This window comes from Chlamydotis macqueenii, chromosome 25 (genome assembly GCF_036417535.1).
Source record: "Chlamydotis macqueenii isolate bChlMac1 chromosome 25, bChlMac1.mat, whole genome shotgun sequence".
Taxonomy (NCBI): Eukaryota; Metazoa; Chordata; class Aves; order Otidiformes; family Otididae; genus Chlamydotis; species Chlamydotis macqueenii.
This window is the reverse complement of record NC_141580.1, coordinates 4,869,859-4,894,218: the sequence shown is the minus strand read 5'-3', so window position 1 is coordinate 4,894,218 and position 24,360 is coordinate 4,869,859. Positions and strand designations below refer to the sequence as shown.

General features: G+C 45.3%; 2 protein-coding genes and 1 long non-coding RNA gene across 3 annotated transcripts in view; 1 reads left to right on the top strand and 2 right to left on the bottom strand.

Annotated features, from left to right (window-relative positions):
- Positions 1–8,516, top strand: part of LOC147597763 (uncharacterized) — a 53,851-nt gene extending 45,335 nt beyond the window's left edge. Inside the window, exon 2 of the long non-coding RNA XR_015261087.1 lies at positions 7,527–8,516. This is a non-coding gene — a long non-coding RNA (uncharacterized LOC147597763). The remainder of the gene's footprint in view (positions 1–7,526) is intronic.
- Positions 4,407–9,521, bottom strand: LOC104484769 (keratin, type I cytoskeletal 19). Its single transcript, XM_010126942.2, has 8 exons — positions 9,029–9,521; positions 7,597–7,679; positions 7,121–7,277; positions 6,700–6,861; positions 6,435–6,560; positions 6,103–6,323; positions 5,231–5,259; positions 4,407–4,698 (listed from the first exon to the last, which is right to left on the bottom strand). Exons 1-8 carry the CDS (start codon positions 9,476–9,478, stop codon positions 4,667–4,669), a joined length of 1,260 nt encoding a protein of 419 aa, XP_010125244.1. The 5' UTR covers positions 9,479–9,521; the 3' UTR covers positions 4,407–4,666.
- A 10,371-nt stretch (positions 9,522–19,892) lies between these two features.
- LOC104473391 (keratin, type I cytoskeletal 19) lies at positions 19,893–23,657 on the bottom strand. The gene is made up of 8 exons (XM_086766416.1): positions 23,187–23,657; positions 22,538–22,620; positions 22,235–22,391; positions 21,892–22,053; positions 21,434–21,559; positions 21,096–21,322; positions 20,455–20,546; positions 19,893–19,912 (listed from the first exon to the last, which is right to left on the bottom strand). The coding sequence occupies exons 1-8, from the start codon at positions 23,655–23,657 to the stop codon at positions 19,893–19,895; spliced, it is 1,338 nt and encodes a 445-aa protein (XP_086622542.1).
- Between the last annotated feature and the right edge of the window lie 703 nt (positions 23,658–24,360).

Genomic DNA, 24,360 nt, shown 5'->3' with positions numbered 1-24,360 from the left:
AGCACTTAAAAGAGTCGTCTTAATCCTTCATTTAAAGTGGGAGCCTGAAACACCAGTGTTTTTCAAATCTAATAATTTGCTAGTGAGACTGCAAAGGCAGCAATTCAGTAGTACGGCTCTGTTCAATACTGCGCAATTATGGGAAACCAGATTCGGGAGGTTTCTAAGGAGGTATTAACTGCTTGTTTGCCCTGCTTGGGTGTGTCACTGGGGAGAATGCGTGTGAAGAGTGTGTCAGCAGCGTGGGGTTTGCAGAGCGAGCCCCGTTCTCTTTGCAGGACAAGGTGACATTCTTCAGATAAACGCCACCAGGTGCAGTTGAAGGGGTAGGGGTCAGGTAGGACAAGAAATTGGTACTGAGGCGCGTGATTGTTTAAGGAAACTGAGGTGGAACTTACTCTGATCTCTTAATTTGGAACCACCAAAATTATTTTAAAATAAAACTTTGAAATAATGAAGAAAAATTATTTATTTGCTAACAGCATAATAAGGAGAGCATTGTTTTTAGCACAGTCTTTGACAGTACCTACCAACAGAAAAAGAGCTTGGCGTTCAGGACGGGTGATTTCAGACAAACCGAGCCTCACGCCAGTTGTTGGAGTAAACTGAGCGGTTTTCTGAACTTTGCAGTTGAGACTGCTGCAGCCTCAGGGAAACGCAGAGCCTTTTTCCTAGGAAAGATGTGTACCTGGGAGGAAAGAATAATCTATGATTCTATGATTCTATGATTCTATCAAAACATGGCTGTGCTACACAGCTTGACAGCCTGGTTCTGAGAACATCCATCATTCCTCAGCTGATTGAAACGAGCGGGTGTTTCGTAGCTGTGGAAACATGTTTCAAACCGAACCTGGACCTGTGCCGCAGCGGTTCAGTTTTGCTGTTGGGCAGATTAATGATTCTGTGTTGCTTGCCAAATTTATGTATCTCCAAGAGTTAGTATCGCAGGAAACAAGTTCAGACAAACTCTCCTAAAGATGAAAAAGTGTCTTTGAGACCCCTGTAATGTAAATATCCTGAGCTGTGCATACTGCTAGAGTCTGTTTAACTCTCACTGATCCCACAACAAGCAAGATCAAATTCCATTTAAAAAAAAAAAATCTAGCAAGATCACTTTTAGAAAACTCCAGAAACTTTAACAGGAAACTTTGGGGATTTTTCATTCACTCTTCTTTCACGCAGACTTCATCACTTCTTTGGAAGCTTGGTGGTGAAATACACTCTGCGGCTTTTTAAAGTGCCCTGTGTGTTACTCTAGATTGTTGTCAGAGGAACACTTATAAAAAACAGGTAGCAGATATAAAGCTGTTTCTTTCCTCTGGAATATTTACCATTGGGAAAATTAAATAATAAATCAAGCAGCCAATGCAGATGATGTCCTATAACATGATTCAGAAGACTGTAGTGGTGGGGATTCTGAGGCTTTTTCAATTTTCTGTCAGCCATCAAACTCAGATCCTTAGGGCGTGTCCCCCGTGATCAAAATCTTGGAAATGCCGAGTGCAGCATCTGCAGACCTGAACCTTATCCCTGCCTTCATCTTCACTATTTGTTCCTTCGTATTAAACAACTGCTTCTAAACAGTTCCTAATATTTTACTAGCAATTGTCAGTGGTATTTTCAAACCAAGGGAAGGTGCCTCAACAAAGCCCTGTGAAGTCTGGAGGTGGTCAGTTACGGATCATTTATTCGCAGCTTGCTTCGGTTGCTGTGCTTCACAGGTATTTTCATAAAGAGAAAACACTTCACTTTTGAGAGCTTACTCATAAACATTGGCTCTTCTGGTGAGAGAGAAATGGTAAACACGCCTGTACCTCTGCACTGAGAGCAGACTGCTGGGAAACGCTCGTGTGTGTTCAGAACTGACTCGCTCATGGTGTTTATTTTTCTAGATAGCGTAGCTTTATTACTGCATCCAGGTTGAAAACTTCCTAGAAAACTTCTTCAAAACTTAAATGCATTATATCATTTTATAATAGAGTATGTAAGGCAAAGCTTGCCTTACAAAAATTATATACAATTTGGTATTTACATTCATAGAAGTTTATAAATCAGAAGTGTTTTGAGGAATCTAATTTCACATGTGAATTTGAACCAGTATGTGAAAATCATCGGTCTTTAGCTCTGTTCTAGAGCTAGGTATAGTGCTACATACACTCATACACTCATAGTTTTGGTTTCCATTGGTATTTCTGCATTTTAGCTGTGTTCAATCTATCATTAAAAAAAAAAATTTTCTGCAGCCGGAACGTGAACTTCAATCTAGAAAATTTTCTCCTTATAGTCTCCACAAGGCAATTGAAGCCTATCACCTGCTGAAGGAAAAAAAAAGGCCATTTCAAGCTCGTGCCCTTATTCTGCCCTCACTATCTTCACTCAAAGATTTCTTCTCTCATGTCTTGACACAGTTTCATGCTTTGCCCGGCACTCAGCGTTGTACTTGCGGTGCATAAGCCCCTTGGCTTGTCACGCTTTCACAGAGCTTTCCTGGAAGACATTCCCTGACATGTCTACGCTGTGCAAACTCTTTTATGACTTCTGTTACGGGATTAATGGAGTTGACACACTTTAGCCTCTCCTTGCAGAAGGACAAAGAGTTCCATTCAAGAAGCAGCTTGTTTATCATCTCAGTCTGCTGATAAAAGCATCACTCAGACATTCCATACCTTTAGAAAACACTTTACCTCTCCACCAAACTCTAAAGTTATAGTCTCTGAGTGATTTTATATTAAACATTTCATCAGAAATCCTTCATTACCCTATCACTATGGGACAAAATCAATAAAATTGTAAATTAAAATTCAAATTAGGCTATAAAAACAAGAATTCTAGCCTCTTCAACATTCTTTCAAGTCTCTGAAGCCTCAAATTTCTTTAGCAGGGTTTGTGAATTCTTGGCACTTTAACCTCTTAAACACTTTTAAACTGCTAACCTTTTAAATGTCTTTTTTTTTTTCTGAAGATGCCTTTGTTTCAGTCTTTGAAAATAAAACTTTTTGGTCAAAATATACATTTGCAAAGTGTCCTTATAGTTTGCATCCTTGGAGCATGAGAATCTCTTGTCAGACTTTCAGCTTTGCAGCTGTACAGCACAAGAAATCTGCACCAGCGATCTCATTCTCTCACTGTTGTGTCCCAAGAACGTGCTCTCAGGGAATGGGGTTTGTTAAGATTAAAAAACGGACCTGGAGTTGTTTGGTTTTTCCTCTGGGAGGGATTCCAGGTCTAACTGTTGTAGAGAATGAATTTGCTACAAAGCATTTATTGGGAAGTGTGTCAGCACTCGCGGACAGCCTGCACTGAAGAACTGAACACACAAAAGCTTTCTTCTCTTGGCTCTTCCAAAGCGGACACCGTACAAAGGAGTGAGCTGCTGAAGAGCCGCTTGCGTCTCGTGTACGCCCATGCTCTTCGTGCCACTGCTCCCTTTCCCTCCCTCCCTGCCTGTTTCCACCAGAGCACCTTGGTTCCCCTGTCCTTCCCATCTTGTCCTCTTCTCTGTATCTCTGTGCTGATTCTTACTTTTTGTGACTTTTTCTTTCCTGTCATAGTTTCCCTGTCATAGTGAAGCCACTGCCTAACGCTAGCATGCTGGATTTCCAGAGGCTAAGCTGGGGTTGTCTGTGGCAGTACGTGGCAGCTGATGTTGACAGCTCCCCTGAGTCACTGCTGAACCCAAACCAAGCACCGGTGCCTCGAATTGAAGAGGACTGCCCAGCCGTGAGAGAGGAGGTCCCTAGCTTTGGGATGCTCCTCGCTATGATAGTTAGGCTACAGCCGTGCTTTTCTTTCAGCACAAACCCGGAAAAGTTGCTTTGGCTGTAAGCTTGCAGAGGGATGGTTGGAAATGAAATTACTGACTTCTGGGGGCCTGAACTAACAGGGATTACATTTAGAATTTCAGCGAGGATAATGAAAGGATAATCCTTTCAATGGCACGAGAATGAAGGTGGCTAAAATCAGTGCTAAAGGTTCGTTACCTCTGTATGAAGGGGGAAAGCGAGTGAAGAAATCTGACAACTGTTTCTCACTACTGTTTGTTTCTGTAGGAGTTATCTTCAAGCCATTTTAACAGCTTTATCTTTTACTCTAACAAAACATCTCCCAGCTCTTGCTTCTTACCAGGATCACTTCACTTCTCCCTGTTACTGCTCATCAGAGCGCACAGCCATTGCAGTTAGAAACGTACGTCGCTCTTGTATTCCCCACGCTGAGGGTCTGAGGATGCTGTTGCCTCCATGTTCAGAGCTCCTGCCAGCAAGAGGAGCTGGAGGTCAGCGGTGGAGCTCAAGCCACCCGCAGACACTGTGAGCATTAACCTGTCGCGGAGGCTGGCGGGCTGTGTCCTGCCTGGTTAGAGCCAACCTTCAGTAAGGCTATCACAATAACCCCAGAGAAGCTAAGACTGCAAGAAGATGATCATCTTTATTAGAGTAGATACAGCAATTCAGTACATGAAAGAAGTAGAAATAGTTGAAAAGCTAACCCAGTTTGGAAATTAATCACCACTAAATAGATGAATCTACCTAAACTAAGTGTGGCCAAGGATTTTCTGTGCCTCGAGATAGCAATTGCCAGCAGGTTAGAGTGATTCCTCTCCATTTCAATTCCTGTGTGTTGTCTGCTTTTCCTCATTTTGAAGGTGACGTTTGGAGGACTTGCAGTGCTATTTCCCATCTGCCAGCTTGTCTCTTTTGTCTACAATAATAAGGAGAGAAGGAACAGCAATTACTTAAGCGTAACACACATGAGACCACTCTGCAATGAGCACTGAGCTTAGCTTATGTCTCATCTCTCATTCTCTTCTCTCAGAGGTTTTCTTCTTTGTAGCATTGATTTGAATCATACATCACTTTTACAGTACAGCTGACCTTTAAAAGCTCAAGGCAAGTTTTTCTTGCATGTTCATTCAGTTCCTCTGAGCTGGCCAAGCCTAAATTTCTTCTCTCCTTTCATCTGGGGGAATGAGTAAGCATTTTGTGCTTTACTTAGCCTTTAATGTAGCATAGTCTGAGATTTTTTTCTGATGTCTAACATCTTTTAATGACTGAAATTTGTTAAATTCTGGCCAGAATAATAATTTGTTACTTATTAGATTTTTTTCTGTGACACAAATCAGTGCAGCAGCCCAGTTCCTAAAATGGACACAACTACCATTATGTATATTTTCTTATAGAAAATAAAACTTCTTGAACTCCTAAAAGTTTCCTTAAAGAGAAAGAATTTTTACCAGCAGTTCCAGGAAGGGAGCCAAACATCCTGTAAAACAAAGAGATAACAGTTGAAAGGAGACGTAACACATCAAGTGCTGTGTGAGATGAGGATGTGTGAAGGCAAATTCTCTCTCAGGTACATTTTGTATGTAGTCAGAGAAGACGTGGTCCTCCCCTTGCTCTCCCTCTCGGCTCAGGAGAGGGAATTGTTGTAGGAAATCTACTTTTAAACAACTGCTGTGGGAAAAGGCAATTATGGAAAAGAAGGACTAGAAGAAATCAAAACCTTTCAACTCCTGCCTCATTTTGTTGTTCCAGGCTATGGTATACTCTCCTCCTTCAGGCTATATGGTAAATATATATAAATATTTAATATATGTATTAATTTATCATAAATATATATGTGTGCTCCCATGCGGGAGGTCCACTGAGTGGCTGTCTGAAAACAGCTACCTTGTCTGCCTTCTCTTCAGAATAGTTTCCTCTACACTGATTCCTATGAGGCAAGAGCTATTTAACTGGTAACAGGAAGGTTGTGGGAATTTGGTGTTAATCCTTGTATTCTGTCCAGCATTGCTAACTGCACTGTTTCCTTAATGTCACGCAGCGACTGATCAGCTGTCACTTTAACTGTTCTTTGCATTTAATCTCTTGTACTGTCGGTTTGCCTTCTTGTTTAGAAACTCTTTTGAGGTACTCCATGTATATGGGCATTGTAACATTTCTAGCTCCACCATGGTCCAGAAAAATTAATGTGTTAAAAATTTTAGAACCCCAGGAGTATTTGAAGTTCTGTTTACTGCGGTGCCATGGCAAATGAGCCCTGTGGCACGGACAAACTTTATGATGCTAAGCAAAAAGGTTTCCTGCAGCGAGCAGAGTTACTTACTGGGACTCCTGGCCTTCCAGGAGTTGTCGGTAAGTAGCGATCTCTTGCTCCAGTCGAGTCTTGATATCCATGAGGATTTTGTACTCGCTGTTCTGGCGCTCCATATCAGCTCGGAGCTCGGCCAGCTGCGCCTCCATGCTGCCAATCAGGCCCTGAATCTGCGCCAGCTGGGCACCGTAACGCCCTTCCGTGTCTGCCAGTGTGCTTTCCAGCGCGGCTTTCTGCAAGCAGAGGGGTGGGAGGGGAAGGCACGGAAAGGTTGCTGCCAGCTGCAGGACTCCTCGTAGAGAGGGGAATTTGCACCCATTTCAGGGGGGCGGTTTTTACCGTACCATGCTGAGCTGGGACTGAAGCTCTATCTCCAGCCCTTGGAGGGTGCGTCTCAGGTCGGTGACTTCAGACCTGCTGCTCTGCAGTTGCTCAGTATTGACAGCAACTTCACGGTTCAGCTCTTCAGTCTGTAACAGAGAAACCGCTACATGAGAAATATGGGGTCATACAGCTTTCACAGCAGTTCTCTGTGTGTTTTAATAATTATTTTGTGTCTTTCATGGATTTTTTTTGGTTAGTATTTGTAGAGTATGCTGTTTTTTCTACCTTGTTGTGGAACCAGGCCTCAGCATCCTTCCTGTTCTTCTCAGCCATGTGTTCATACTGGTCTCTCATATCAGCCAGGATCTTGGACAGGTCAATGCCTGGAGCAGAGTCCAGTTCAACGTTGACTTGGCCAGCTACTTGTCCTCCCAGGGCACTCATTTCCTACGTGGACATGGCAGAGGAGGACAAAAGAGGGTACAATCATAAACTGAAAACATTATGAGCCTTCCGTTCTTTCTTCGAGGGCTAAGGTCTGGCTGACTCCCTTTAAATACTTGTAGGGGGTACCTTCTGTTTCCCAGACTACAGAGAAATCTTTTCTTCACTATTGGAGAGCCCAGGGCAATCCAGAGGGACTCCACATTTCCACATGCTGTTTTTCTAATATCACTTTCAAATCCATTTCTTGGGGTTTTTTTACCTCCTCATGGTTTTTCTTGAGGTAGGCCAGCTCCTCCTTTAAGTTTTCAATCTGCAGCTCCAGATCCGTTCTGGCCAGGGTCAGCTCATCCAGGACCCTGCGCAGGCCGTTGATGTCGGCCTCCACGCTCATGCGAAGAGCCTGTTCTGTTTCAAACCTGAAAAAAGCGAACAAAACTGTTCAGGTTAGCTGATTAAGCCAGCCCACCATGAAACACATTATTTGCTAGAAACGCATCTGGTTTTGTAGGATTTATGATGTAGCAAATGTTGTCCAGCATTAAACTTTGCTCCACATATTTTACATGATATAACATTGTCTGTGGTGCGAAGGGCTGAACTGCAACGACAAGATCAGACGAGTGTTCATACAGAGATTTAATGGGCATTCATTTCCTTTTTCAAAGCCACTGCCCTTCGGCTCAACAAGGATTTTTGCCTGCTCACGGGACCTTTCTCCTTTCAGAAATTACTCACTTGGTTTTGAAGTCGTCAGCAGCCAGCCTGGCGTTGTCAATCTGCAGGACAATCTTGGAGTTGTCAATAGTGGCATCAAGGATCTACAAACAACGAGAGTTCATTGCTGAGGCTGAAACAACTATCTTATCTTCTTTCCTGACTGAAGATAAAAGAGTTAAAGTGCTATTTCATCTGCAGCTACTCCAAGTGAAAGGGTATTTTGTTTGGTGTCAGTAGGAACACATGCTTGTGTTTCGTGCACAATATGGGTTCATACTGCATTTGTGTAGTCTTTGAACACATTTTTATTTCCTAGAATATCCAGGATAGTGTTTATTGATTCTTCTAAAGCATCATGAAACCCCCTAAAGGAAGTTTTGGTTATTTAGAAGGAATTTCTGTTAATTTTCACCTAGAAACCATGTATTTTTTGCCTGCCGTTTTTAAAACTCAGAAGGTCATCCACAAATCAGCTGGAACAATATTTTCTCTCCCTTAACTAAGGAGAGTAAAAGACAGGAGGGAAAAGAATCCTGAAAGGAGAAAATCTAATTGCTAGTTCTGCCTTTACTGGAGCTCAGCTTTTGAAATCAGTAGCGAACGTGAATGTGCTGAAGGAAGGAGAAAGTAAACTGCGTGGGAGCGGTCATGAACTCCGGGCTGAACTGTGAAAACTAAACCTCTAGTTTTCTTTCGTTTATTTGCGGAGTTTAATCAGCTGCTCCCTGTGTTTTCCGGGGTGTGTATCATCTCAAAGTGATGTGTTATCAGCTACCCATGGGCTGTTGGGGCAAATCCTGCATTTGTATTTGGGGTTGATTACTTCATGGCTGCTGCTTCCTTTTTCCACAAGCCAAATGTTTCAGCACTCTTTTTTCAACTCCAAGCTTAAGTAGGTGAACTGTGAAAGCAAAATAAATGTATGGCGATGAAATCTTGAGCTGCTGTCATCGTATTTACAAAATTGTACTTCAGCAGTTTTGATTTTTACTCTTAAAGTGGTGTGCATGTGCCTCTGAAGTTTTTCAAGCTATATTCCCAGGCAAGTTGCTGTTGTTGTTGGTGTCTCTCTATTTATCTGGTCATATATAGATATGAACTGGTCATGTATGTGTATATGGCCAGCGTGTGTGTGTGTGTGTGTGTGTGTGTGTGTGTGTGTGTATCTGCTTTGTTAAAAGCAAACATCAGGGAATTAAGTACTAAGGCATCTCAGACTGACTGGTTTGTACATTCTCTTAGCTAACATTTTAAAAAGTAAATCATTCCATACTGATAATTTTCTTTATCCACCCCACCCAATCGTTACATATTCATTTCACCTTCCTCTCTTCTTCATAAACTGCAATGCCTTCTGGGTGTTTTCCTAGTGAAGTTTTCCCCATTGGGTTTTTATGCTTCCTTCTTAAATGCAAATCTAAGATGATTTTTAATAAATATTAGCACCTACCTTGTCTCGAAGATCTTCAATGGTCTTGTAATAAGGACTGTAGTCCCGAGCTGGGCCTGGTCCTTGTTTCTGGTACCAGTCTCGGATTTTAGTTTCAAGATCAGAGTTTGCCTCTTCCAGTGCACGCACTTTGTCCAGGTAAGAGGCGAGGCGTTCGTTCAGGCTTTGCATGGTTGCCTTTTCATTTCCTGAGAGGAGACCATCGCCGCTACCCAGACCACCACCATAACCACCACTAAAGCTGCTGCTAAAACTACTTCCATATCCGCCACCCAAGCCGCTTCCCAGGCCAGAAGAGACGAATCGAGCAGAAGAGACGGACACACCCCTGCCACCAGAGCCCCCGTGGATGCTTGGAGCCCTAAAGCCACCTCCACCGAAACGCACGGAGGAGCCGCCAGGCCCCCCTGCCGCAGAGGAGGTAACCTGCCTGAAGCTGTAACTGGCCATGGTAGGAAACACCAAGGGCCTGACCCAACTGCAGCTCACACCGTCTGTGACCCTGAGGCAGGAGTGTGCTCTGCTCCCCCACCCCACTCTTTTATGCCTGTGACAAAGGGAGTTGTCTCCAGAATGTGTTATCTGAGACCCGTGGAATTTATCAGCCGTAAGCCTTCTGCCAACACGGCAATTCCTCTTATTGGTCAGTTGCTGTGGAGTGGGCTGTGTTTCCTTCCCAAATACCTTCCTGCACAGGAGCCGATCCCCTCCCCCTGACCGATGCCTCCTGGAGCAAAAGGTGGGATTCGGAGGAGGCGTCGCCCTGCTGAGGGGAGCATTCCTAAATTCAGTTACAGGTTACCTGCATGGAAACAAAAGGGCTGAGAGCGCACAGCCCTGCTGCAGCCAACGCCGCGTCCGTGGCGAGGTCACACGACAACTTTTTTCATGTAATTTCATGAAAGAATTTTAATACAGAGTGATTAAGTTAGTAATTGGTAGACTGATAAAAGAGCTTGAAAAGAGCCCAAGTGGTGAACAATACATGTGGACCTTGACAAAGCAAGTTCCCATCCCTCTGTTTTCCTTATTTCCCTTGAGAAAAATTCTTCTTCCGGAAGTGCCATTTTCACTGCTTCTTCCTTTGCTCTCAGTTTCTTTGGGGCTGACAGCAGAAGAGAGAGTCTGACAGAGAAAGAGTCTGCTTCTTTCCCTGTCGGAAAGAGTCTGCTTTTCTAAAGGAACAAGAATCCTTTTCAAGGAGCTGTCGCTGTGTTTGTAGCAGACAAAGCCTTAAACTTCCCTGAGTACCCGGGGAGGGAGCAACAACAGAAACAAGTGCCTAGTTATGTACTTAGTTCTTTCATTGCTACCAAGAGAGCGAAGTGAACATGAGAAATGTAATCACTTGGTCTTCTGGTCTTTGAGATTCATGAAAATGTCGTTCCTAAAATGCAAGTCCTCTGTTATCCAAGATGCATTTTCCAAAGCAATGTTGCTTTTGTTACCGCAAGGTCCTCGACGAGCATCCCTAACATACGAGTCGAGACTCGCATCTTTTCTTCCGTTCTTTTTTTTCACTTGCCACCTCTCGCTCCGTCCAAACCTCTGGAGCTCCCCAGGAGAACTGTTTCAAAGAACGAGGGAGTCAGCTGGCCCACCAGCATTTGCAGCTTTCAGGGAGCAACAAAGCCTGGGCAGAAATTCTGCCACCACTTCCATCAAGCAGAACCTTTGGGGGACAAGATGCATACTGTGATGCTTCAATGAGAAATCCATTTAATACCAAAACAATGGATTAAAGATAAGACAAATGAAATGCATACTCTGCGTGAGGGCCAGGCTAGTCTTTCTCTACCCACAAAAATGCGTCAGATATTTTAGACCACGTGTTGGTGCTGCACTAACTGTCTACAAAGAGAAATATCCAACTGCAGGGCAAATTCAGGGAGGGTAACAGAACAAACACACAACCTGGAGGCTGGCCAGGGCACCTGTATCAACAGACACATTGCTCTGCATCGATGAGGCTGCATCAGAAAGAGGAATTCTGCAATGGCTCGGGTACGGGATGTATCCCTCGGTATGTACAATATATGTGCCGTGCATTATCTGCCTGCGACGCCGTAGCCTAGGGACATCACAGCCGAGCTATTTCCTTTCCGTAGAGACTGCTGCATCTACGCAACTCTCCAGCTTGCACAGCAAATCTGCACAGCCTTTCCAAAGAGATACAGGCACACTTCTGCCTGCCAAAGGCACGCTGGCCGTTCCTTTGGTAGATCTGAATGTCCTGCTCGGCCCTGGGTAGGAAAACCTGCCCAGCGAGTAACTGTTCCAAGTCCTGCCAGCACGTGAAATAATAGTTTCAGAAAGTTCCTGTCTGCCTGCAGACAAAAAGAAACCTGCAGAGGAACAGTTCTTTTATTGTTAAAGTCCATAGTTAGAGCATGAAGAGTCTAAGTCCCTGTGGTTTTCTTCACTGAGCAGAGAGGCAAGAAGCATGGAGGAGAACAAATACCGGTGTATTCTGATTTATCTCCTGCTGCAGGAGATGGGAACACCCTTCGCACTGGGTGCTCCTTTATCGTTGCCTAGACTCCCCCGTCAGGTCCTCAAAGAACTGTATTTTGGGGTTTAGCAAAATAAAATGAACATTTTTGATGCTGCATTATATTTTATCATCCAGTTAATGAAAATTGGGGTCTGGAAAGCCTCCACATTCCCTCTGAAACCCCTTGAGTAGAACCAGCAATCATCATACATGATTCTGTAAGAGTATTGATGTACTGCGAGGAGGTTAGGTTTGCTTCAGCATATGGGGAAAAATTTCCCAAAGAATGAATAGAAATTCTTCATGGCTGTTTGGAAGTACATCTGAAAGTGTCAGGAGAGGAAAAGCTTGGGAGACACTTTCAAATGGAGTAACTATTTACTCTTATTTATGCCACCAAATAGATAATAAGCTTTTAGTAGCAAATCAGTCCCTCATGCACCATTTTTATAAAACTGGACTCTTAAGTTTCCAGAAAGGTTTTGATTTTCTTTTAACTTCACATCTCTCTTTTGCCTCAATGGCTGCACGTGTTTGGTTTGCTGGGACTCCCTTAAGGTGGTAACATGCACTGAAATGCTTGGAGAAGTCTTTAGTATGGCAAAGTATTTACTCAGGAAAGAAGGAGCTTTTATCATTCTGCATATGGGGTTTTTTTTTTGCCCACTACAATAAACTTAATTTATTGTAGGATCAGCTTTTCCTTAAAGGAAATACAAGGAATGGTCAAAAAAGGGAATTTTGTTTATCTACAACTTATCTGAGGGTAAGGGAGACCCATTTATCAACGTGAAGTCATCCAGTAGACTGGTGGAAACAGTCCACACCCAAGCTCCTGACTGAGACCTGGTTCTGCTTTACCTTTGTCTACTCTGCTTTCCTACTCACTACTGCTTTATTCAATTTTCATATTGTTTCAGGGTATTTTTGTTAATTGTCTTGTAAACCATTTTTTACTGCCTTTGAGTGTCACTGGCATATACTTCACTTTTCTCACATCCTGCTAAATTTGCTTCCAGGGATTGCTAATGCAATCTGTGAACTCTGTGAACATTTTAACCTGCGTTATTGGTGCCTGCAATTCCACAGATGCTTCTGTGGACAAATGAGGAAAGTCAGGTCCTTATGCTGAATTTGCCGTTTAAATCTTTAAGTGTTTGTTATAGTAATTCTTCCTTTCTGCCTCTGCTTCCGTGAGTGGTCTTCATCTCTTCTCTTGCTCATGAACGCTTTGGCTGCGCCACCCTACTGATCATGTCATATGCCCTCATAAAATCCCAACTTTGTGTGTTTTTCTCTGCTATTGAAGTTCATAGGCATGAAACATTTGAATCTCTTCAATTCAAACACAACATTTTCTATTTTTCCTGTAAACTTCCTTGTGGGACGAACCAACCATACCAAGCACTGATCTGCAGCTGGTACTGAAATGACCGTGTTGAATGTCTGCCTACGATACAATTTATAGCTTTCTTGCTTTTAAATCCCATCATTAATCTTTTTTTTTTCGTCCTCACAAACCTCACATTGCCACATATTCGCTGGATGTGCCAGCAGATTGAAAGACAAGAATGTTTGCGTGCTGACAAGGCAGGTCTGAGCACGTGCACGCGCAGCTACTGGCGGTTTGAAAAGAGGGTCGGTAAGAGCAGAGCGTGACGCTGGCGACTTCTCAAAATTACTGGTTTTGCAAAGTGGAGGGAATGTGATTTCGTGAAGGGAAATGTACAGGAGGGGCCGTATTTCTGTAGTGAAAGATGTGAGAAATAAGGTCATGTAAGTGTTCATTTTTGAAAGAAATTACGAGAGTAAGACGCAGGACAGCTGATTTTTATCCAGGGGTCCAGTTCTGTCATGGCGGAAAAGAAACGATGATTCAGTGATTTGAGCTGACCTCGAAAGATCCATGTTCCTGAACCTGAAAATTCCTGTTCAGCTGCAGGCTTCCTTAGTGATACTGGGACATATAATTTAATTTCTCAATATTTGTCATTTCTACAATATTTGAATAAATTAGTATGAGGAAAATACATAAAAGATCGTGAAGAACTCAAACACTTAAATAACTGGGAGCAACGTAAACACTTGAAACTGGTTGTGGTGTGTGCTGTTGGAAATACCTCATTATTGTCTCTATTTCCCTAGAAATATAAACAGCTTTAAAAACCTGTAGTTGACTTCTCTGTCAGTCCAGACCTATAATGGTAGTGCATATCAGGGAGTAAAATACCGAAGATGGGAAAATAAAACAGATTTTCTTACAGCATGATGAAATATGGTGTGGGAAGAAAGGATCGGTTCGGACACCAGGCCCTGATGGGCGAAAGCCAAGTCACTGGATGTGTTTTTACACTTCCTTCAACCTGCTATCTGCCTGGTGAATCTCAGCAAGGTATGAGGGGCTGGAAACTGTTGTTAAGAGCCAAACGTCTGCCTGCCCAGGAGATGTGTTTCAGAAGTCAGGTTTCTGCAGGCAGCAGCAAGAAGCAACTTCGGGGCCGCTGCCAAAACCAAACAGACTAAACTTGTCCCGGGTTTCAGAGGAACCACGTCCACGTTGAATGCTTGCGGTTCAGCAGTGATTCACGCTGAAGGAGGAGGCCTAGAGCTATTCAAGAGGCATTTCCCCGTGAGCCACATGGAAAATTCCTACTCCAAAAAAACATCCCACACCTGGGAGAAACAGAGTAGATGGATTTCATAGCACAGAGAGAGAGGAGCAATTTTATTCTGTTCATGCCTGTAAAACATTTGGAGAGCTATTTATATTTATGTGCTCATATAGTTATATTTATAGTTATATTTATATACTTATATATTATTATTTCTCTTGCTAATTTTATAAGAATATATTGTGATCGTAGTGACATGCCTTGGCTTCCAGTAAGGGTAGAGGTTTTACTGTGCAAGCATTGAACACATGTTCTTCATCAAATCAAAAAACAAGGAGCTCTCTTTATACTCCGCTGATCAATCCTGTCAATTGGGCTTGGGCTGTCCTGATCCTACAGGTGAATCAGGAATGCTGGTTTTTGCTTGAGGTAAATTATCAGAGTCTCCAGATCTCTGTTAGGCTCGGTGAGAAAATCAAACTGTATTGCTCTAGGAGGGCAGCTCCTGTGGCCACTGGGCCGGAGAGCTCTGCCAGGGAGGTGTTTGTAAAACAGCTCAGTTCTCATAGCAACTGGCAGCTCCAGGGAAACGTGTTCTGCAGCCCTGGCTTTGTCCACCCAGAATGCCTGCATCCCTTTAGGGAAGGGTATTTCTAATTACTGTAACACTTTGCTCCATTTTCAAAATAATTTCTAGGCAAATTTCACAGAATTTGTGTGCTTCAGGTAGGCTGCCTTCCTGGACAGCCCTGGTGAGTGGCTGTAACTGAGAACCGTGGCTTTCCACCAGCCTCTGACGCTCCTATTCAGCTTTAAATCTTCTTTTAATTAAACACCAAGGTCTGCAGTGACTGTTTAGATATTTTGGGCAGCCCAGCACCACAAATCAAGCTGACTGAAACACTTGCAGAGTCCTTTTTCGCTCATTTTTAATGGATTCAGCTGTAATAAGTAATAAAAACTTTAACATTCTGGTGATGATTTCTAACAGCGTTTTCAACAGAAGGGAGTTCTCAGCATTTGTTTAAAATCTTTGTGTGTATGAACACTTTGGTACTGCCATAATTTTTGACAGTCTGACATCAGCTTGTGGGAAAGCGCCGAACTGAGATCAGAAACGTTGTAAGCAAGCGTTGATGAATAAAGCTGTAAGTGCCTTTGATCCGCAGTCGCGCTCCTGCTCCAGGGCTGTGGAAGCACGGGAGCGCATGCCAGCGGAAAGGTGTTCCCTGCAGCAGGCTTGGCAATGCAGCTCTGAGCGCGGGCTCGTAAATCGCGGGTTATTAGGAGTAATTGCGGCGTGCACAAACTTCTCTTTAGGCAGCAGTTAGGTAAGTCAGCTCCCGTGCACCTGGAATTGCACGTTCACTACACCAGCCCAGAGAGAGCGTTTGCCCTTGGTCTGTCGTAGCGTGAGAACACTTAAAGAAAAACAGAAGTCTGTTGGGATTACCGCTCCAAAATGTTATGTATTACATGAAACTTAATAGAAATAGGTTGCTTGGAATACAGACAGAATGGATTTTCCTGCAAGAACTTTTGTACTTGCTTCACTTGACTGCTGATTATGCTTTTCATGATTATGGTAGGCTGGTAACTGTGAGAAAGATCCCCAAAGGAGCTTGCTTTCATCTGACTTGTTATCAGAGGCACAGCGAATCATGGATTTTCTTTTTCCATCCTTGAGGCGGTGGTGGGGGCCAAGAGGGAAGTCTGCCTGGCAGCAGGCTGGTGGAAGTGACAGGGCCCGGCCAGGCAGCCGGTGGCCGGCGCTGGCTTGGTGATACCATCTCCTTGTAGCCGCAAGTGCAAGAGGCTTTGGAAAGCACTGTCGCTATCTGGCAGCTGCCTTTGCAAATGAACTTATTTCCTGCGGGTGTAGATCCTGCAGGTATGTGACTGTCCTGATCCAGCACGAAGCCCCTCAGAGAATTCAGTCCACTCATTGCTGGTTCTTGTTTTGGATTCTCCTCTACCCAGCTCCTTCCCCATCCCATCTTCATCTGACTTCCTGAAAATGTTAGATTTTGCTGGTGGAGATTATTCATTTCCAGAATTAGGAAACTCAGACACACCCGAAGATCGTAGCGCACGATTCCTTTGGTTGCCTTTGGAAACAGTAAGAGTACAGCGTGTCAGCATCGCCACAGTCCCCCCTGCAGGCCTGGGTTTTAAATGCAGGGCCATTGGGTTCAACCTCATTCTGAATAAAGTTCTTCTCTTCACCAGGTAACAGCAGGCTCCCTGTCTGTTTGTGGCAGCCACTGTTGCTACCAAATGAGTTGAAAACAGAGACAAAACAAGGTCAATGCTAGTTAAATGCTTGGAAGAATAATCCAGGAAGTTTTGATTTAATCTGAATTTGCTGATTTCGTACGGGATTACCTCAAAACCTTCAGGTAAAGTTATGTCAAACACATACTTCCCTCCTTCTCTTCCCTGTCCTTGATAATAAATTATTTCCTAACCTTTTTACTCTCCGTGTTAATTTGGTTTATTATCCCATCTGGTACCACAAATGTTAACCCTGTGAAAATCATGTCTATTTTATTCTTACTTAACCCATTCTTTCCCCAGCCTAACTGTTTCCCAGGTCTGAGGCTTGAATTTAATTTTGAGGCTGTGTTGAGCAGTTTCTGTCACAAATCCCATGGTATATTTTATGAATTTGCCGCTAGAGGATGCTGTGCAAACTGCCGCGCTGTGTGGACTGACAGGCTGCGTTGTCAGCTTCAGAAAAAGCCCATCCCTTGTACCAGAGTGCAGGACATTTTCCTGCGCTGTGGCTAGCCGAAGGAGCAGGACCAGCCTGAACCTCGAAAGAGCAGAGTACAGTGTTCCTTTGCTTTAACGCTGCAAATGTAGACTGATTTCAGCTCATTTATAGAATCACAGAAGGGTTTGGGTGGGAAGGGACCGTTACAGCCCACCCAGCCCAACCCCCCTGCCAGGAGCAGGGACATCTCCAACCAGACCAGGTTGCTCAGAGCCCCATCCAACCTGGCCTGGAACGTTTCCAGGGATGGGGCATCCACCGCCTCTCTGGGCAGCCTGGGCCAGTGTTCTACAACCCTCAATGTAAAATGTTTCTTCCTTATATCTGGCCTGAATCTACCTCACTCTGTTTTAAAACCATGACCCCTTGTCCTGTCACACCAGGCCCTGCTGAAGAGTCTCTCCCCACCTTCCCTGCAGCCCCCTTTGGGCACTGGGAGGCCGCTCTCAGGTCTCCCCGGAGCCTCCTCTTCTCCAGGCTGAGCAGCCCCAGCTCTCTCAGCCTGGCCTCGCAGGAGAGGGGCTCCAGTCCTCTGATCATTTTTGTGGCCTCCTCCGGACCCTCTCCAACAAGTCCGTTCCTGGCTCTCTGGTGGTATGGTGTTCTGCATGGATGGGTGGAGGGTGACGAGGCGGAGGCAAGGTTCAATCTTTCTTACTAAAGCTGCTCCACTTCACGTAACACACACTATTCGGGCTTGACAGAGGAAGAAAATTTGGTGAAATATCTCACTCATTTAAAACTTGCAAAGCTGTATTTCAGTCTTTGATTTGCAGTGAGCTGAGAAAGCAGCTGAACAGGGTCTACTGCATATCAGGTGAGTGATTCAACTGCCGCCCTATGAACATAAGGGTGGGGTCTCACAAGCCTTCATTGTTCTCTGAACAGCACGTAAATCACTCCTATTTTTTATTCTATCAAATAGCTTTGCACTTGCACTTCGGTTTGCAAACAGATTCAGGTCAGGTAAAATATAATCTTTTTGGAGAACAATGCATTATTTAAAAAGACATAAAACTTTTGCGTTTTACAATCCAGAGCCGAATTCTCAGCACAGCCAACAAAAGAGATGAGTCAGAGCAAATCAGAGTTTTGTAAAGTCAAAGCAAAAGTGTCTCTCCCTTGAGTGATGACAGGACTCTGATTCTCCTGCACAAGCTCACATTGACTCATGTTCTGCCTTACACTCCATTTTACCAGTGCTCCATCAGCCAGTGCTGGCTACCCCAGAAAAGGTCTAAACCTCAGCATTAGCCAGCTGTGGAGGTCTTGGGAAGAAACACCTTATTTGACCACAATTTAAACAGAAAGAATGTTTCTGATCCCAGAAAGGAGCCAGTTGTGTTCTCGGCTGGCTGTCAGGAACATTCTGGGTCTCCTGCATCCCTGCTGCTGTCTTTCTTAAGTGGGAAAGGGGAGCAACCTCCGTGTTGGGTGTGCTGCCCTGTCTCTGCAGAGCATTTTAATGGTAATGAACTGCACCCACCGCTTAGCCAAGCACACTTGGCTCTGGCTTTCCTTTGACTTTGCTGGATGGAGTTATTAGGCAGGATTTACTAGAGCTTAATTTGCCCATCGTAATAGCAAAGCCCATCAAAACAAGATGGAGCAGCTCTGCTGTGAGGCCAGGCTGAGAGAGCTGGGGCTGCTCAGCCTGGAGAAGAGGAGGCTCTGGGGAGACCTGAGAGCGGCTCCCAGTGCCCAAAGGGGGCTGCAGGGAAGGTGGGGAGAGACTCTTCAGCAGGGCCTGGTGTGACAGGACAAGGGGTCATGGGTTTAAAATAGAGTGAGGTAGATTCAGGCCAGATATAAGGAAGAAACATTTTACACTGAGGGTTGTAGAACACTGTCCCAGGTTGCCCAGAGAGGCGGTGGATGCCCCATCCCTGGAAACGTTCCAGGCCAGGTTGGACGGGGCTCTGAACAACCTGATCTGGTTGGAGATGTCCCTGCTCCTGGCAGAGGGGTTGGACTGGATGGGCTTTAATGGTCCTTTCCAACCCAAACCCTTCTGTGATTCCATGATTCTACAATAATAATGTCTTATGAAATAAGGGAACACACTTCCTTTGTTTTGAACTGTCAGGTAAAAGACCTGAACTGAGATCTTCCAAGGTGTCAGGAGGAATAATCCTAGCAATTGAACTTTGTGTGATAAGGAGAACTTCTTTGCACTCTTTACTCATTTTCTTATCTAATCTTTTGCTTTTATTGAACAAGCTTAGATAAATCCCCCATCTAAAAGTTGTGAAGAGAGGGCTGCCTGAGTATGATTGATTTCTCACTTAGTGATCCAAAGGAAAAGGATTTTAATTTGCCAAAATTTTCAGGAGATTTTGGGTTTAATTAATCCTGATTGTTTCACTTCAGCTGCTGAACTGGCAAATCGACTACTTGCGTATCCTTTGCAGTGTACACTATGAAAAAGGGTTTCAGCCATCCTTTTTTCTTCCCTATAGGTGTCAGTCTTGAGTTTAATGTCAATGTATTCATTCTTCTGAGATATTTTATCCAGACGTCATCTGATTAGGTTAGGATACACAATTTTCTTTGGGCCCGTATTACATCATATACCTAACTTTAGTTTCTCTATGAAGATCTATCTCACTTGTTCCACCTAAATTTAAATACAATATTAATATACCAAATAGATTGTTGGACACACAGTTCTTTGCATTGCAGAAAAGGAAAGTTTTATTAGAAGCGCTGGTATCAGCAGAGAGCAGGTCACCAATGGCGCTGCAGGTCAGTGCATACAGATGCAGTAATTGCGTATGGAGAACATATAAAAAGGAAGAAGTAGATCATTTTAGGAGAGTCCTAGGCAGTATTCCTCTCGACGTCATGAATAACATTTGTAGGGCAGTCTGTGCGTAGGGTAGGTACGCAGTGCGTGTGCTGTGTCTGTCATCATCGCATTGTAGGCTGGGCTACTCAGGTGGCAGTGGGTAGGTCAGGGAAGACGAGTGCATCGGTGGTACCTTAACACACTCTTGACTGCCCTGCGGAGTGAAAGAAGAAACCGTTACGCTGATGGGGAAATCAAGAGTCTCTCAGAGAACTGACATTTCTGATGTATCCATTATTTAAATGCCCATCTTTCAGGAATAAATATTTTACAATGAGAGTGGTGGAGCACTGGCCCAGGCTGCCCAGAGAGGTGGTGGATGCCCCATCCCTGGAAACGTTCCAGGCCAGGTTGGCCGGGGCTCTGAGCAACCTGATCTGGTTGGAGATGTCCCTGCTCCTGGCAGGGGGTTGGGCTGGGTGGGCTTTAAAGGTGCATTCCAACTCAAACCATTCTTTGATTTTATGATCTGTGGTAGCAAAAGCGTGGGAAAGGAGCTTGGCCTGTTTCTGTAACTGAAGCTAAGACACCCTGAAATGCAAAGATCTGGTTGCGAATGGTTTAAACCCTGCTGCAGTTGCAAATGTGGGAGCCATAACACAAGGGATAAGGTTAACAGGAAAAGAGATGAAGCACAAAATATGAAAGCCATGGGGACGGGATAAATTAGGATCCTCTTTGGAAGGTGTTTCTTACCTGTCTTGTCAGCAGATTGACCATGAGAGTAGGAAGTAGAAGAATAGGAGTGGGAGGATATTCCCCCTCCTTGGAGAGCTCCTTGAGATGTCCTGTGCAGGGAAAGAAGTTTTAAAGAATGATAAATACATTCCTAAAGAGACAGACTGTGACATAACGTGCAGCACATGTAACAGCTCAGCTTTTCCTGCACCTTGCAAATATTTTTTATACTTTTTAAATTTCATAACCTTCAGCTGTATTTTCCTACAAAACTGTAGAAGGAGAAATAACAAAAGACTGCAGAAGTATAATTCTTCTGCTCGCACAGCCCAGCGGGGCTTGCTCGTCTGCTGGCAGGAGGCAGTGTATTACAGTTTGGTTTTGCATGGTGATTCCTCTCATGGAATACGATCTGCATAAACAGGCTAAGAGGAACTGATTCACTGAAAATACGTCAGTAACAGTAGGCTCTGTGTTTCCCTCCATGTTTGATATGCTTATCGTGTTTATGATATACAGATTTCAATGTAGAGACTGTGAAAAAATCCGTTCTATTTAGGCTTCAACCACAGACTGGTAAAACGTTCTACTCTCTCTTCTCATGAGTCCCCATAGAGAAAAGATTGTAATATTCCCTTATTTGCAAACAGAATACGTACACAATGTCTTGCTGTCCCTCCTGCAGCAGCGCCCGGTACTGAGCGATCTCCTGCTCCAGGCGCGTCTTGATGCCCAGGAGCATCTTGTACTCCTGGTTCTGACTCTCCATCTCGCAGCGGATGCTGGCCAGCTCCTCCTCTACAGAGTTAATCTGCCCTTGGATTTGTTGCAGCAGCAAGCCGTAGCGAGATTCTGTTTCTGCCAAGGAGTTTTCCAGAGAGTTTTTCTGGAAGAGGAAATGCAGGAGTTTAGGACCAGAGCTCTACCCCTCCCTGCGCAAGGCGAGAGTTTCCCGTTCCCAGGAGGGAAGGGCCCTCAGCCGTCGCGCCCCACGTACCGTGCTGAGCTGCGCCTGCAGTTCGATCTCCAGGTTCTGCATTTCGCGTCTCAGTTCAGTGAGCTGGTGGCTGCTTGTCTGGATGTCCTGGCTGCTAGAAGTGACCTGCCGGTTGACTTCTTCAATCTGCAGGAGTCAAACCCCAAAGACACTTTCTGAGTGAGGAGATCCCCTCAGGGAGCAGATTTGCTGACGGAGAACTAAGAGAGCCAGGGAGCCTCTGCCTTTCCTCGAGTCCTCATGGAGGACAGCCCAGTCATTGCTCCAGAGGTCCCCACGTTCCACCCACCTTTGCACATCAGGCCTAGCCTGGCCCCTCTGCCACTGCAGTCTTTCCCCAGCAGCGTTTTCCTTCCCACTTCCCCAGCCCAGCAGGTGAGCAGCCTCCCCCTTTTAGCCAAAGGCGTCGCGTGCCCAGTTCCAGGGTGTGAGACTCCGCTTTGTGCTCTGCTACGTACCTTGACTTCATACCACTGCTCCACCTCTCTGCGGTTCTTCTCAATGATCTGCTCGTATTCGTTTCTCAGGTCATTCAGTACCTTTGTCAAGTCTTCGCCAGGGGCAGCATTGACCTCCACGCTCACGTCACCACCGGTTTGGGACTGCAGCTGTCTCATTTCCTGCAGGCAGTCCAGAGAGAGAACCAAAGAGCACGGGTCATTTTCTGTGCTGGGGACAGTGGGCAAAGCAGTGTGGAGGTAAAAAGGAACGGCAATCATGTGACATATGGCTGAATTGCCTTGGTATGCAACTTTGGGAACCCTGAAGGACTTGGACATGTAGTTTGTCATTGGATCCTACCTCCTCATGGTTTCTCTTAAGCGCAATCAGCTCATCCTTCAAGGACTCCAGCTCGGATTCCAGTGAAGATCGAGTGCGAGTGAGATCATCCAGGAGATTTCTCAACCCATTAATATCAGCCTCCACTGTCTGACGGATGACGAGTTCGTTCTCATACCTGTACCAAAGGAAAGAGAAGCATTATACATTCATCTAATTGCAATGGATAGGCTTGGTCATACCACTGGGACAGAGTATCATCTCCTGCATTCTTGAATCTCGTAAAATTCATGAAAGATATAAGGTTCACAGAGAGCTACTCACTTCATGCGGAAGTCATCAGCAGTCATCTTGCTGTTATCGATGTCCAGGAGCAGCTTGTTGTTGTCCACAGTGGCAGAAATGATCTGGAAAAGGGAAAAATGGAGAGGAGTCTTTCTGTGTTCAAGACACCCAGGACAAGAAGAAAGAAGACCCAAAGCTTTGGCACGGCTTTGTTCCAAGTCTGGAAATTGTTTCCTGCAGTAACGTGGGGGCCACAAAAAGTTAGAGATGTCAGGACTTGGTCCTTCCACCTGGCATACACAGGAGTGTGCAGGGACACAGGGAGCTGGGATCTTGCAGTCCAGGTGCTTTGGCTTTGTGCTCCATCCCGCTGAACTGGGCGGGAGCAGAGTGAGAGACTGGAAACCACAGACGCCTGGTGTGGAGCCACCTGTACCTCGTGGGGCTGCAGTGCTGTGCGCCAGCATGTTTGGGGCTGGTGGAGTGCTCCCCGCTGCCTTGGGCTGTGCCCCAGAGCACCTCCCTTTCGCTTGTGGGGTGCGTGGGGGTTTGCTGACCCGAGAGATGGGAGGCACCGTCCGGGAGCTCCCTGGCACCCGTTTAGAGCGAGCGCCAGAGGAAGGAGGAAGGCCTTAGGAGCGAGAAGAGCGTGCAGGGGATGGAGCCGCGTTAGTCGGGGCTGTCCTACCTGGTTCTGGAGTTGCTCGATGGTCTGGTAGTAGGAGCTGTAGTCCTTTGAAACACTGGGAGCTTGTTTCCTGTACCACTCCCGGATGTGGAGCTCAAGCTGCGCGTTCTCCTCCTCCAGCCTTCGCACTTTGTCCAGGTAGGCAGCCAGGCGGTCATTGAGGTTCTGCATGGTGACCTTCTCATTGCCGCTCAGAAGGATGTCCCCTCCAGCAGTGAAGCCTCCTGCAAAACCACCACCAAAGCCTCCTCCCAGGCCACCACCAAAGCCACCAGCAAGGCTGCCAGCACTCATGCCCCCTCCGTAGCCCATGCTGCACGCTCCCCCACCGTAGCTGCCACCGCCGATGACGGAGGAGGCATATCGCCTGCTGGAGACGGAGGAGCTCCTGCCGCTACCGCCGCCACAGACGCCTCCGCCTCCACCGCTCCTGTAAGAGGTGGTGGATGTTCTCTTGATGCTGCAGCTCATGGTGGAAGTGATCAGATGTCCAGCCCCAAATGCAAAGCGTGCTGCAAAGCTTGATACAGAAAATCAGACTGCAGCCTTCTGTCCTCACCGGTGGCTTTTTATACCGTGGCGGGTGGGTGTCAGCTGTGAGGCAGCCCAGCTTCCCATGGAGTTTGCCAGCCGTAGTGCTCACGCCAAAAGTGATGTGCTAAGGGGAATTTCTTTTGGGGCTTGGGACAGCCTCCCCATGGGTATTGTGTTTGCATGCTGATTCACACCGGGCACGCACTGTAATTTCGGGTGGGTGGCTGTGTGTTAGATTCTGTTTCAGATAGTACGTTGCTGGCTACTTAGTGAGTGAGACTCATTTTCATAGTTCCTCTTTGTTCTTCGTAGGCATTTTTTTGTCCTGAAAACAGGTGGTGAAAGCACCAATTAGTTATTCTTCTTTAATTTCAGAGCTGGAGAAATGATGAATTCACGCACCCTGTGCGTGAGTCTGGTCTCATTTTGCCTGCAGAACTACCAGGCAGTGACACTTGTGGAAACAGACCCTCTAAGAATTTCGGTCCTTCCCTACAAGCAAAGCTCCTGGTGGGTGCTGTCCTTCAGAATGCTCCGTGGTAAATCTCAACAGAATAACCTTTGAAGAAGCAACGGTATTTCTGGTTTCACCAAACTCTTCCAGTATCACTTCCAGGAAATAGTGTCTTGCGCAGGCTAT

Bases quoted from the DNA above. Each gene is read 5' to 3' on its own strand.
- LOC104484769 (XM_010126942.2), bottom strand. From the start codon at position 9,478: ATGGCCAGTTACAGCTTCAGGCAGGTTACCTCCTCTGCGGCAGGGGGG. The intron at 6,862-7,120 runs GTAAAAAAACCC...ATGTCCACGTAG, and splicing joins TCAAGAAAAACCATGAGGAG to GAAATGAGTGCCCTGGGAGG. The intron at 6,561-6,699 runs GTAGAAAAAACA...TCTCTGTTACAG, and splicing joins AGGCCTGGTTCCACAACAAG to ACTGAAGAGCTGAACCGTGA.
- LOC104473391 (XM_086766416.1), bottom strand. From the start codon at position 23,657: ATGAGCTGCAGCATCAAGAGAACATCCACCACCTCTTACAGGAGCGGT. The intron at 22,621-23,186 runs GTAGGACAGCCC...TCCCTTTTCCAG, and splicing joins TCGAGCAACTCCAGAACCAG to ATCATTTCTGCCACTGTGGA. The intron at 20,547-21,095 runs GTACGTATTCTG...TTCCCTGCACAG, and splicing joins GAGGGACAGCAAGACATTGT to GACATCTCAAGGAGCTCTCC.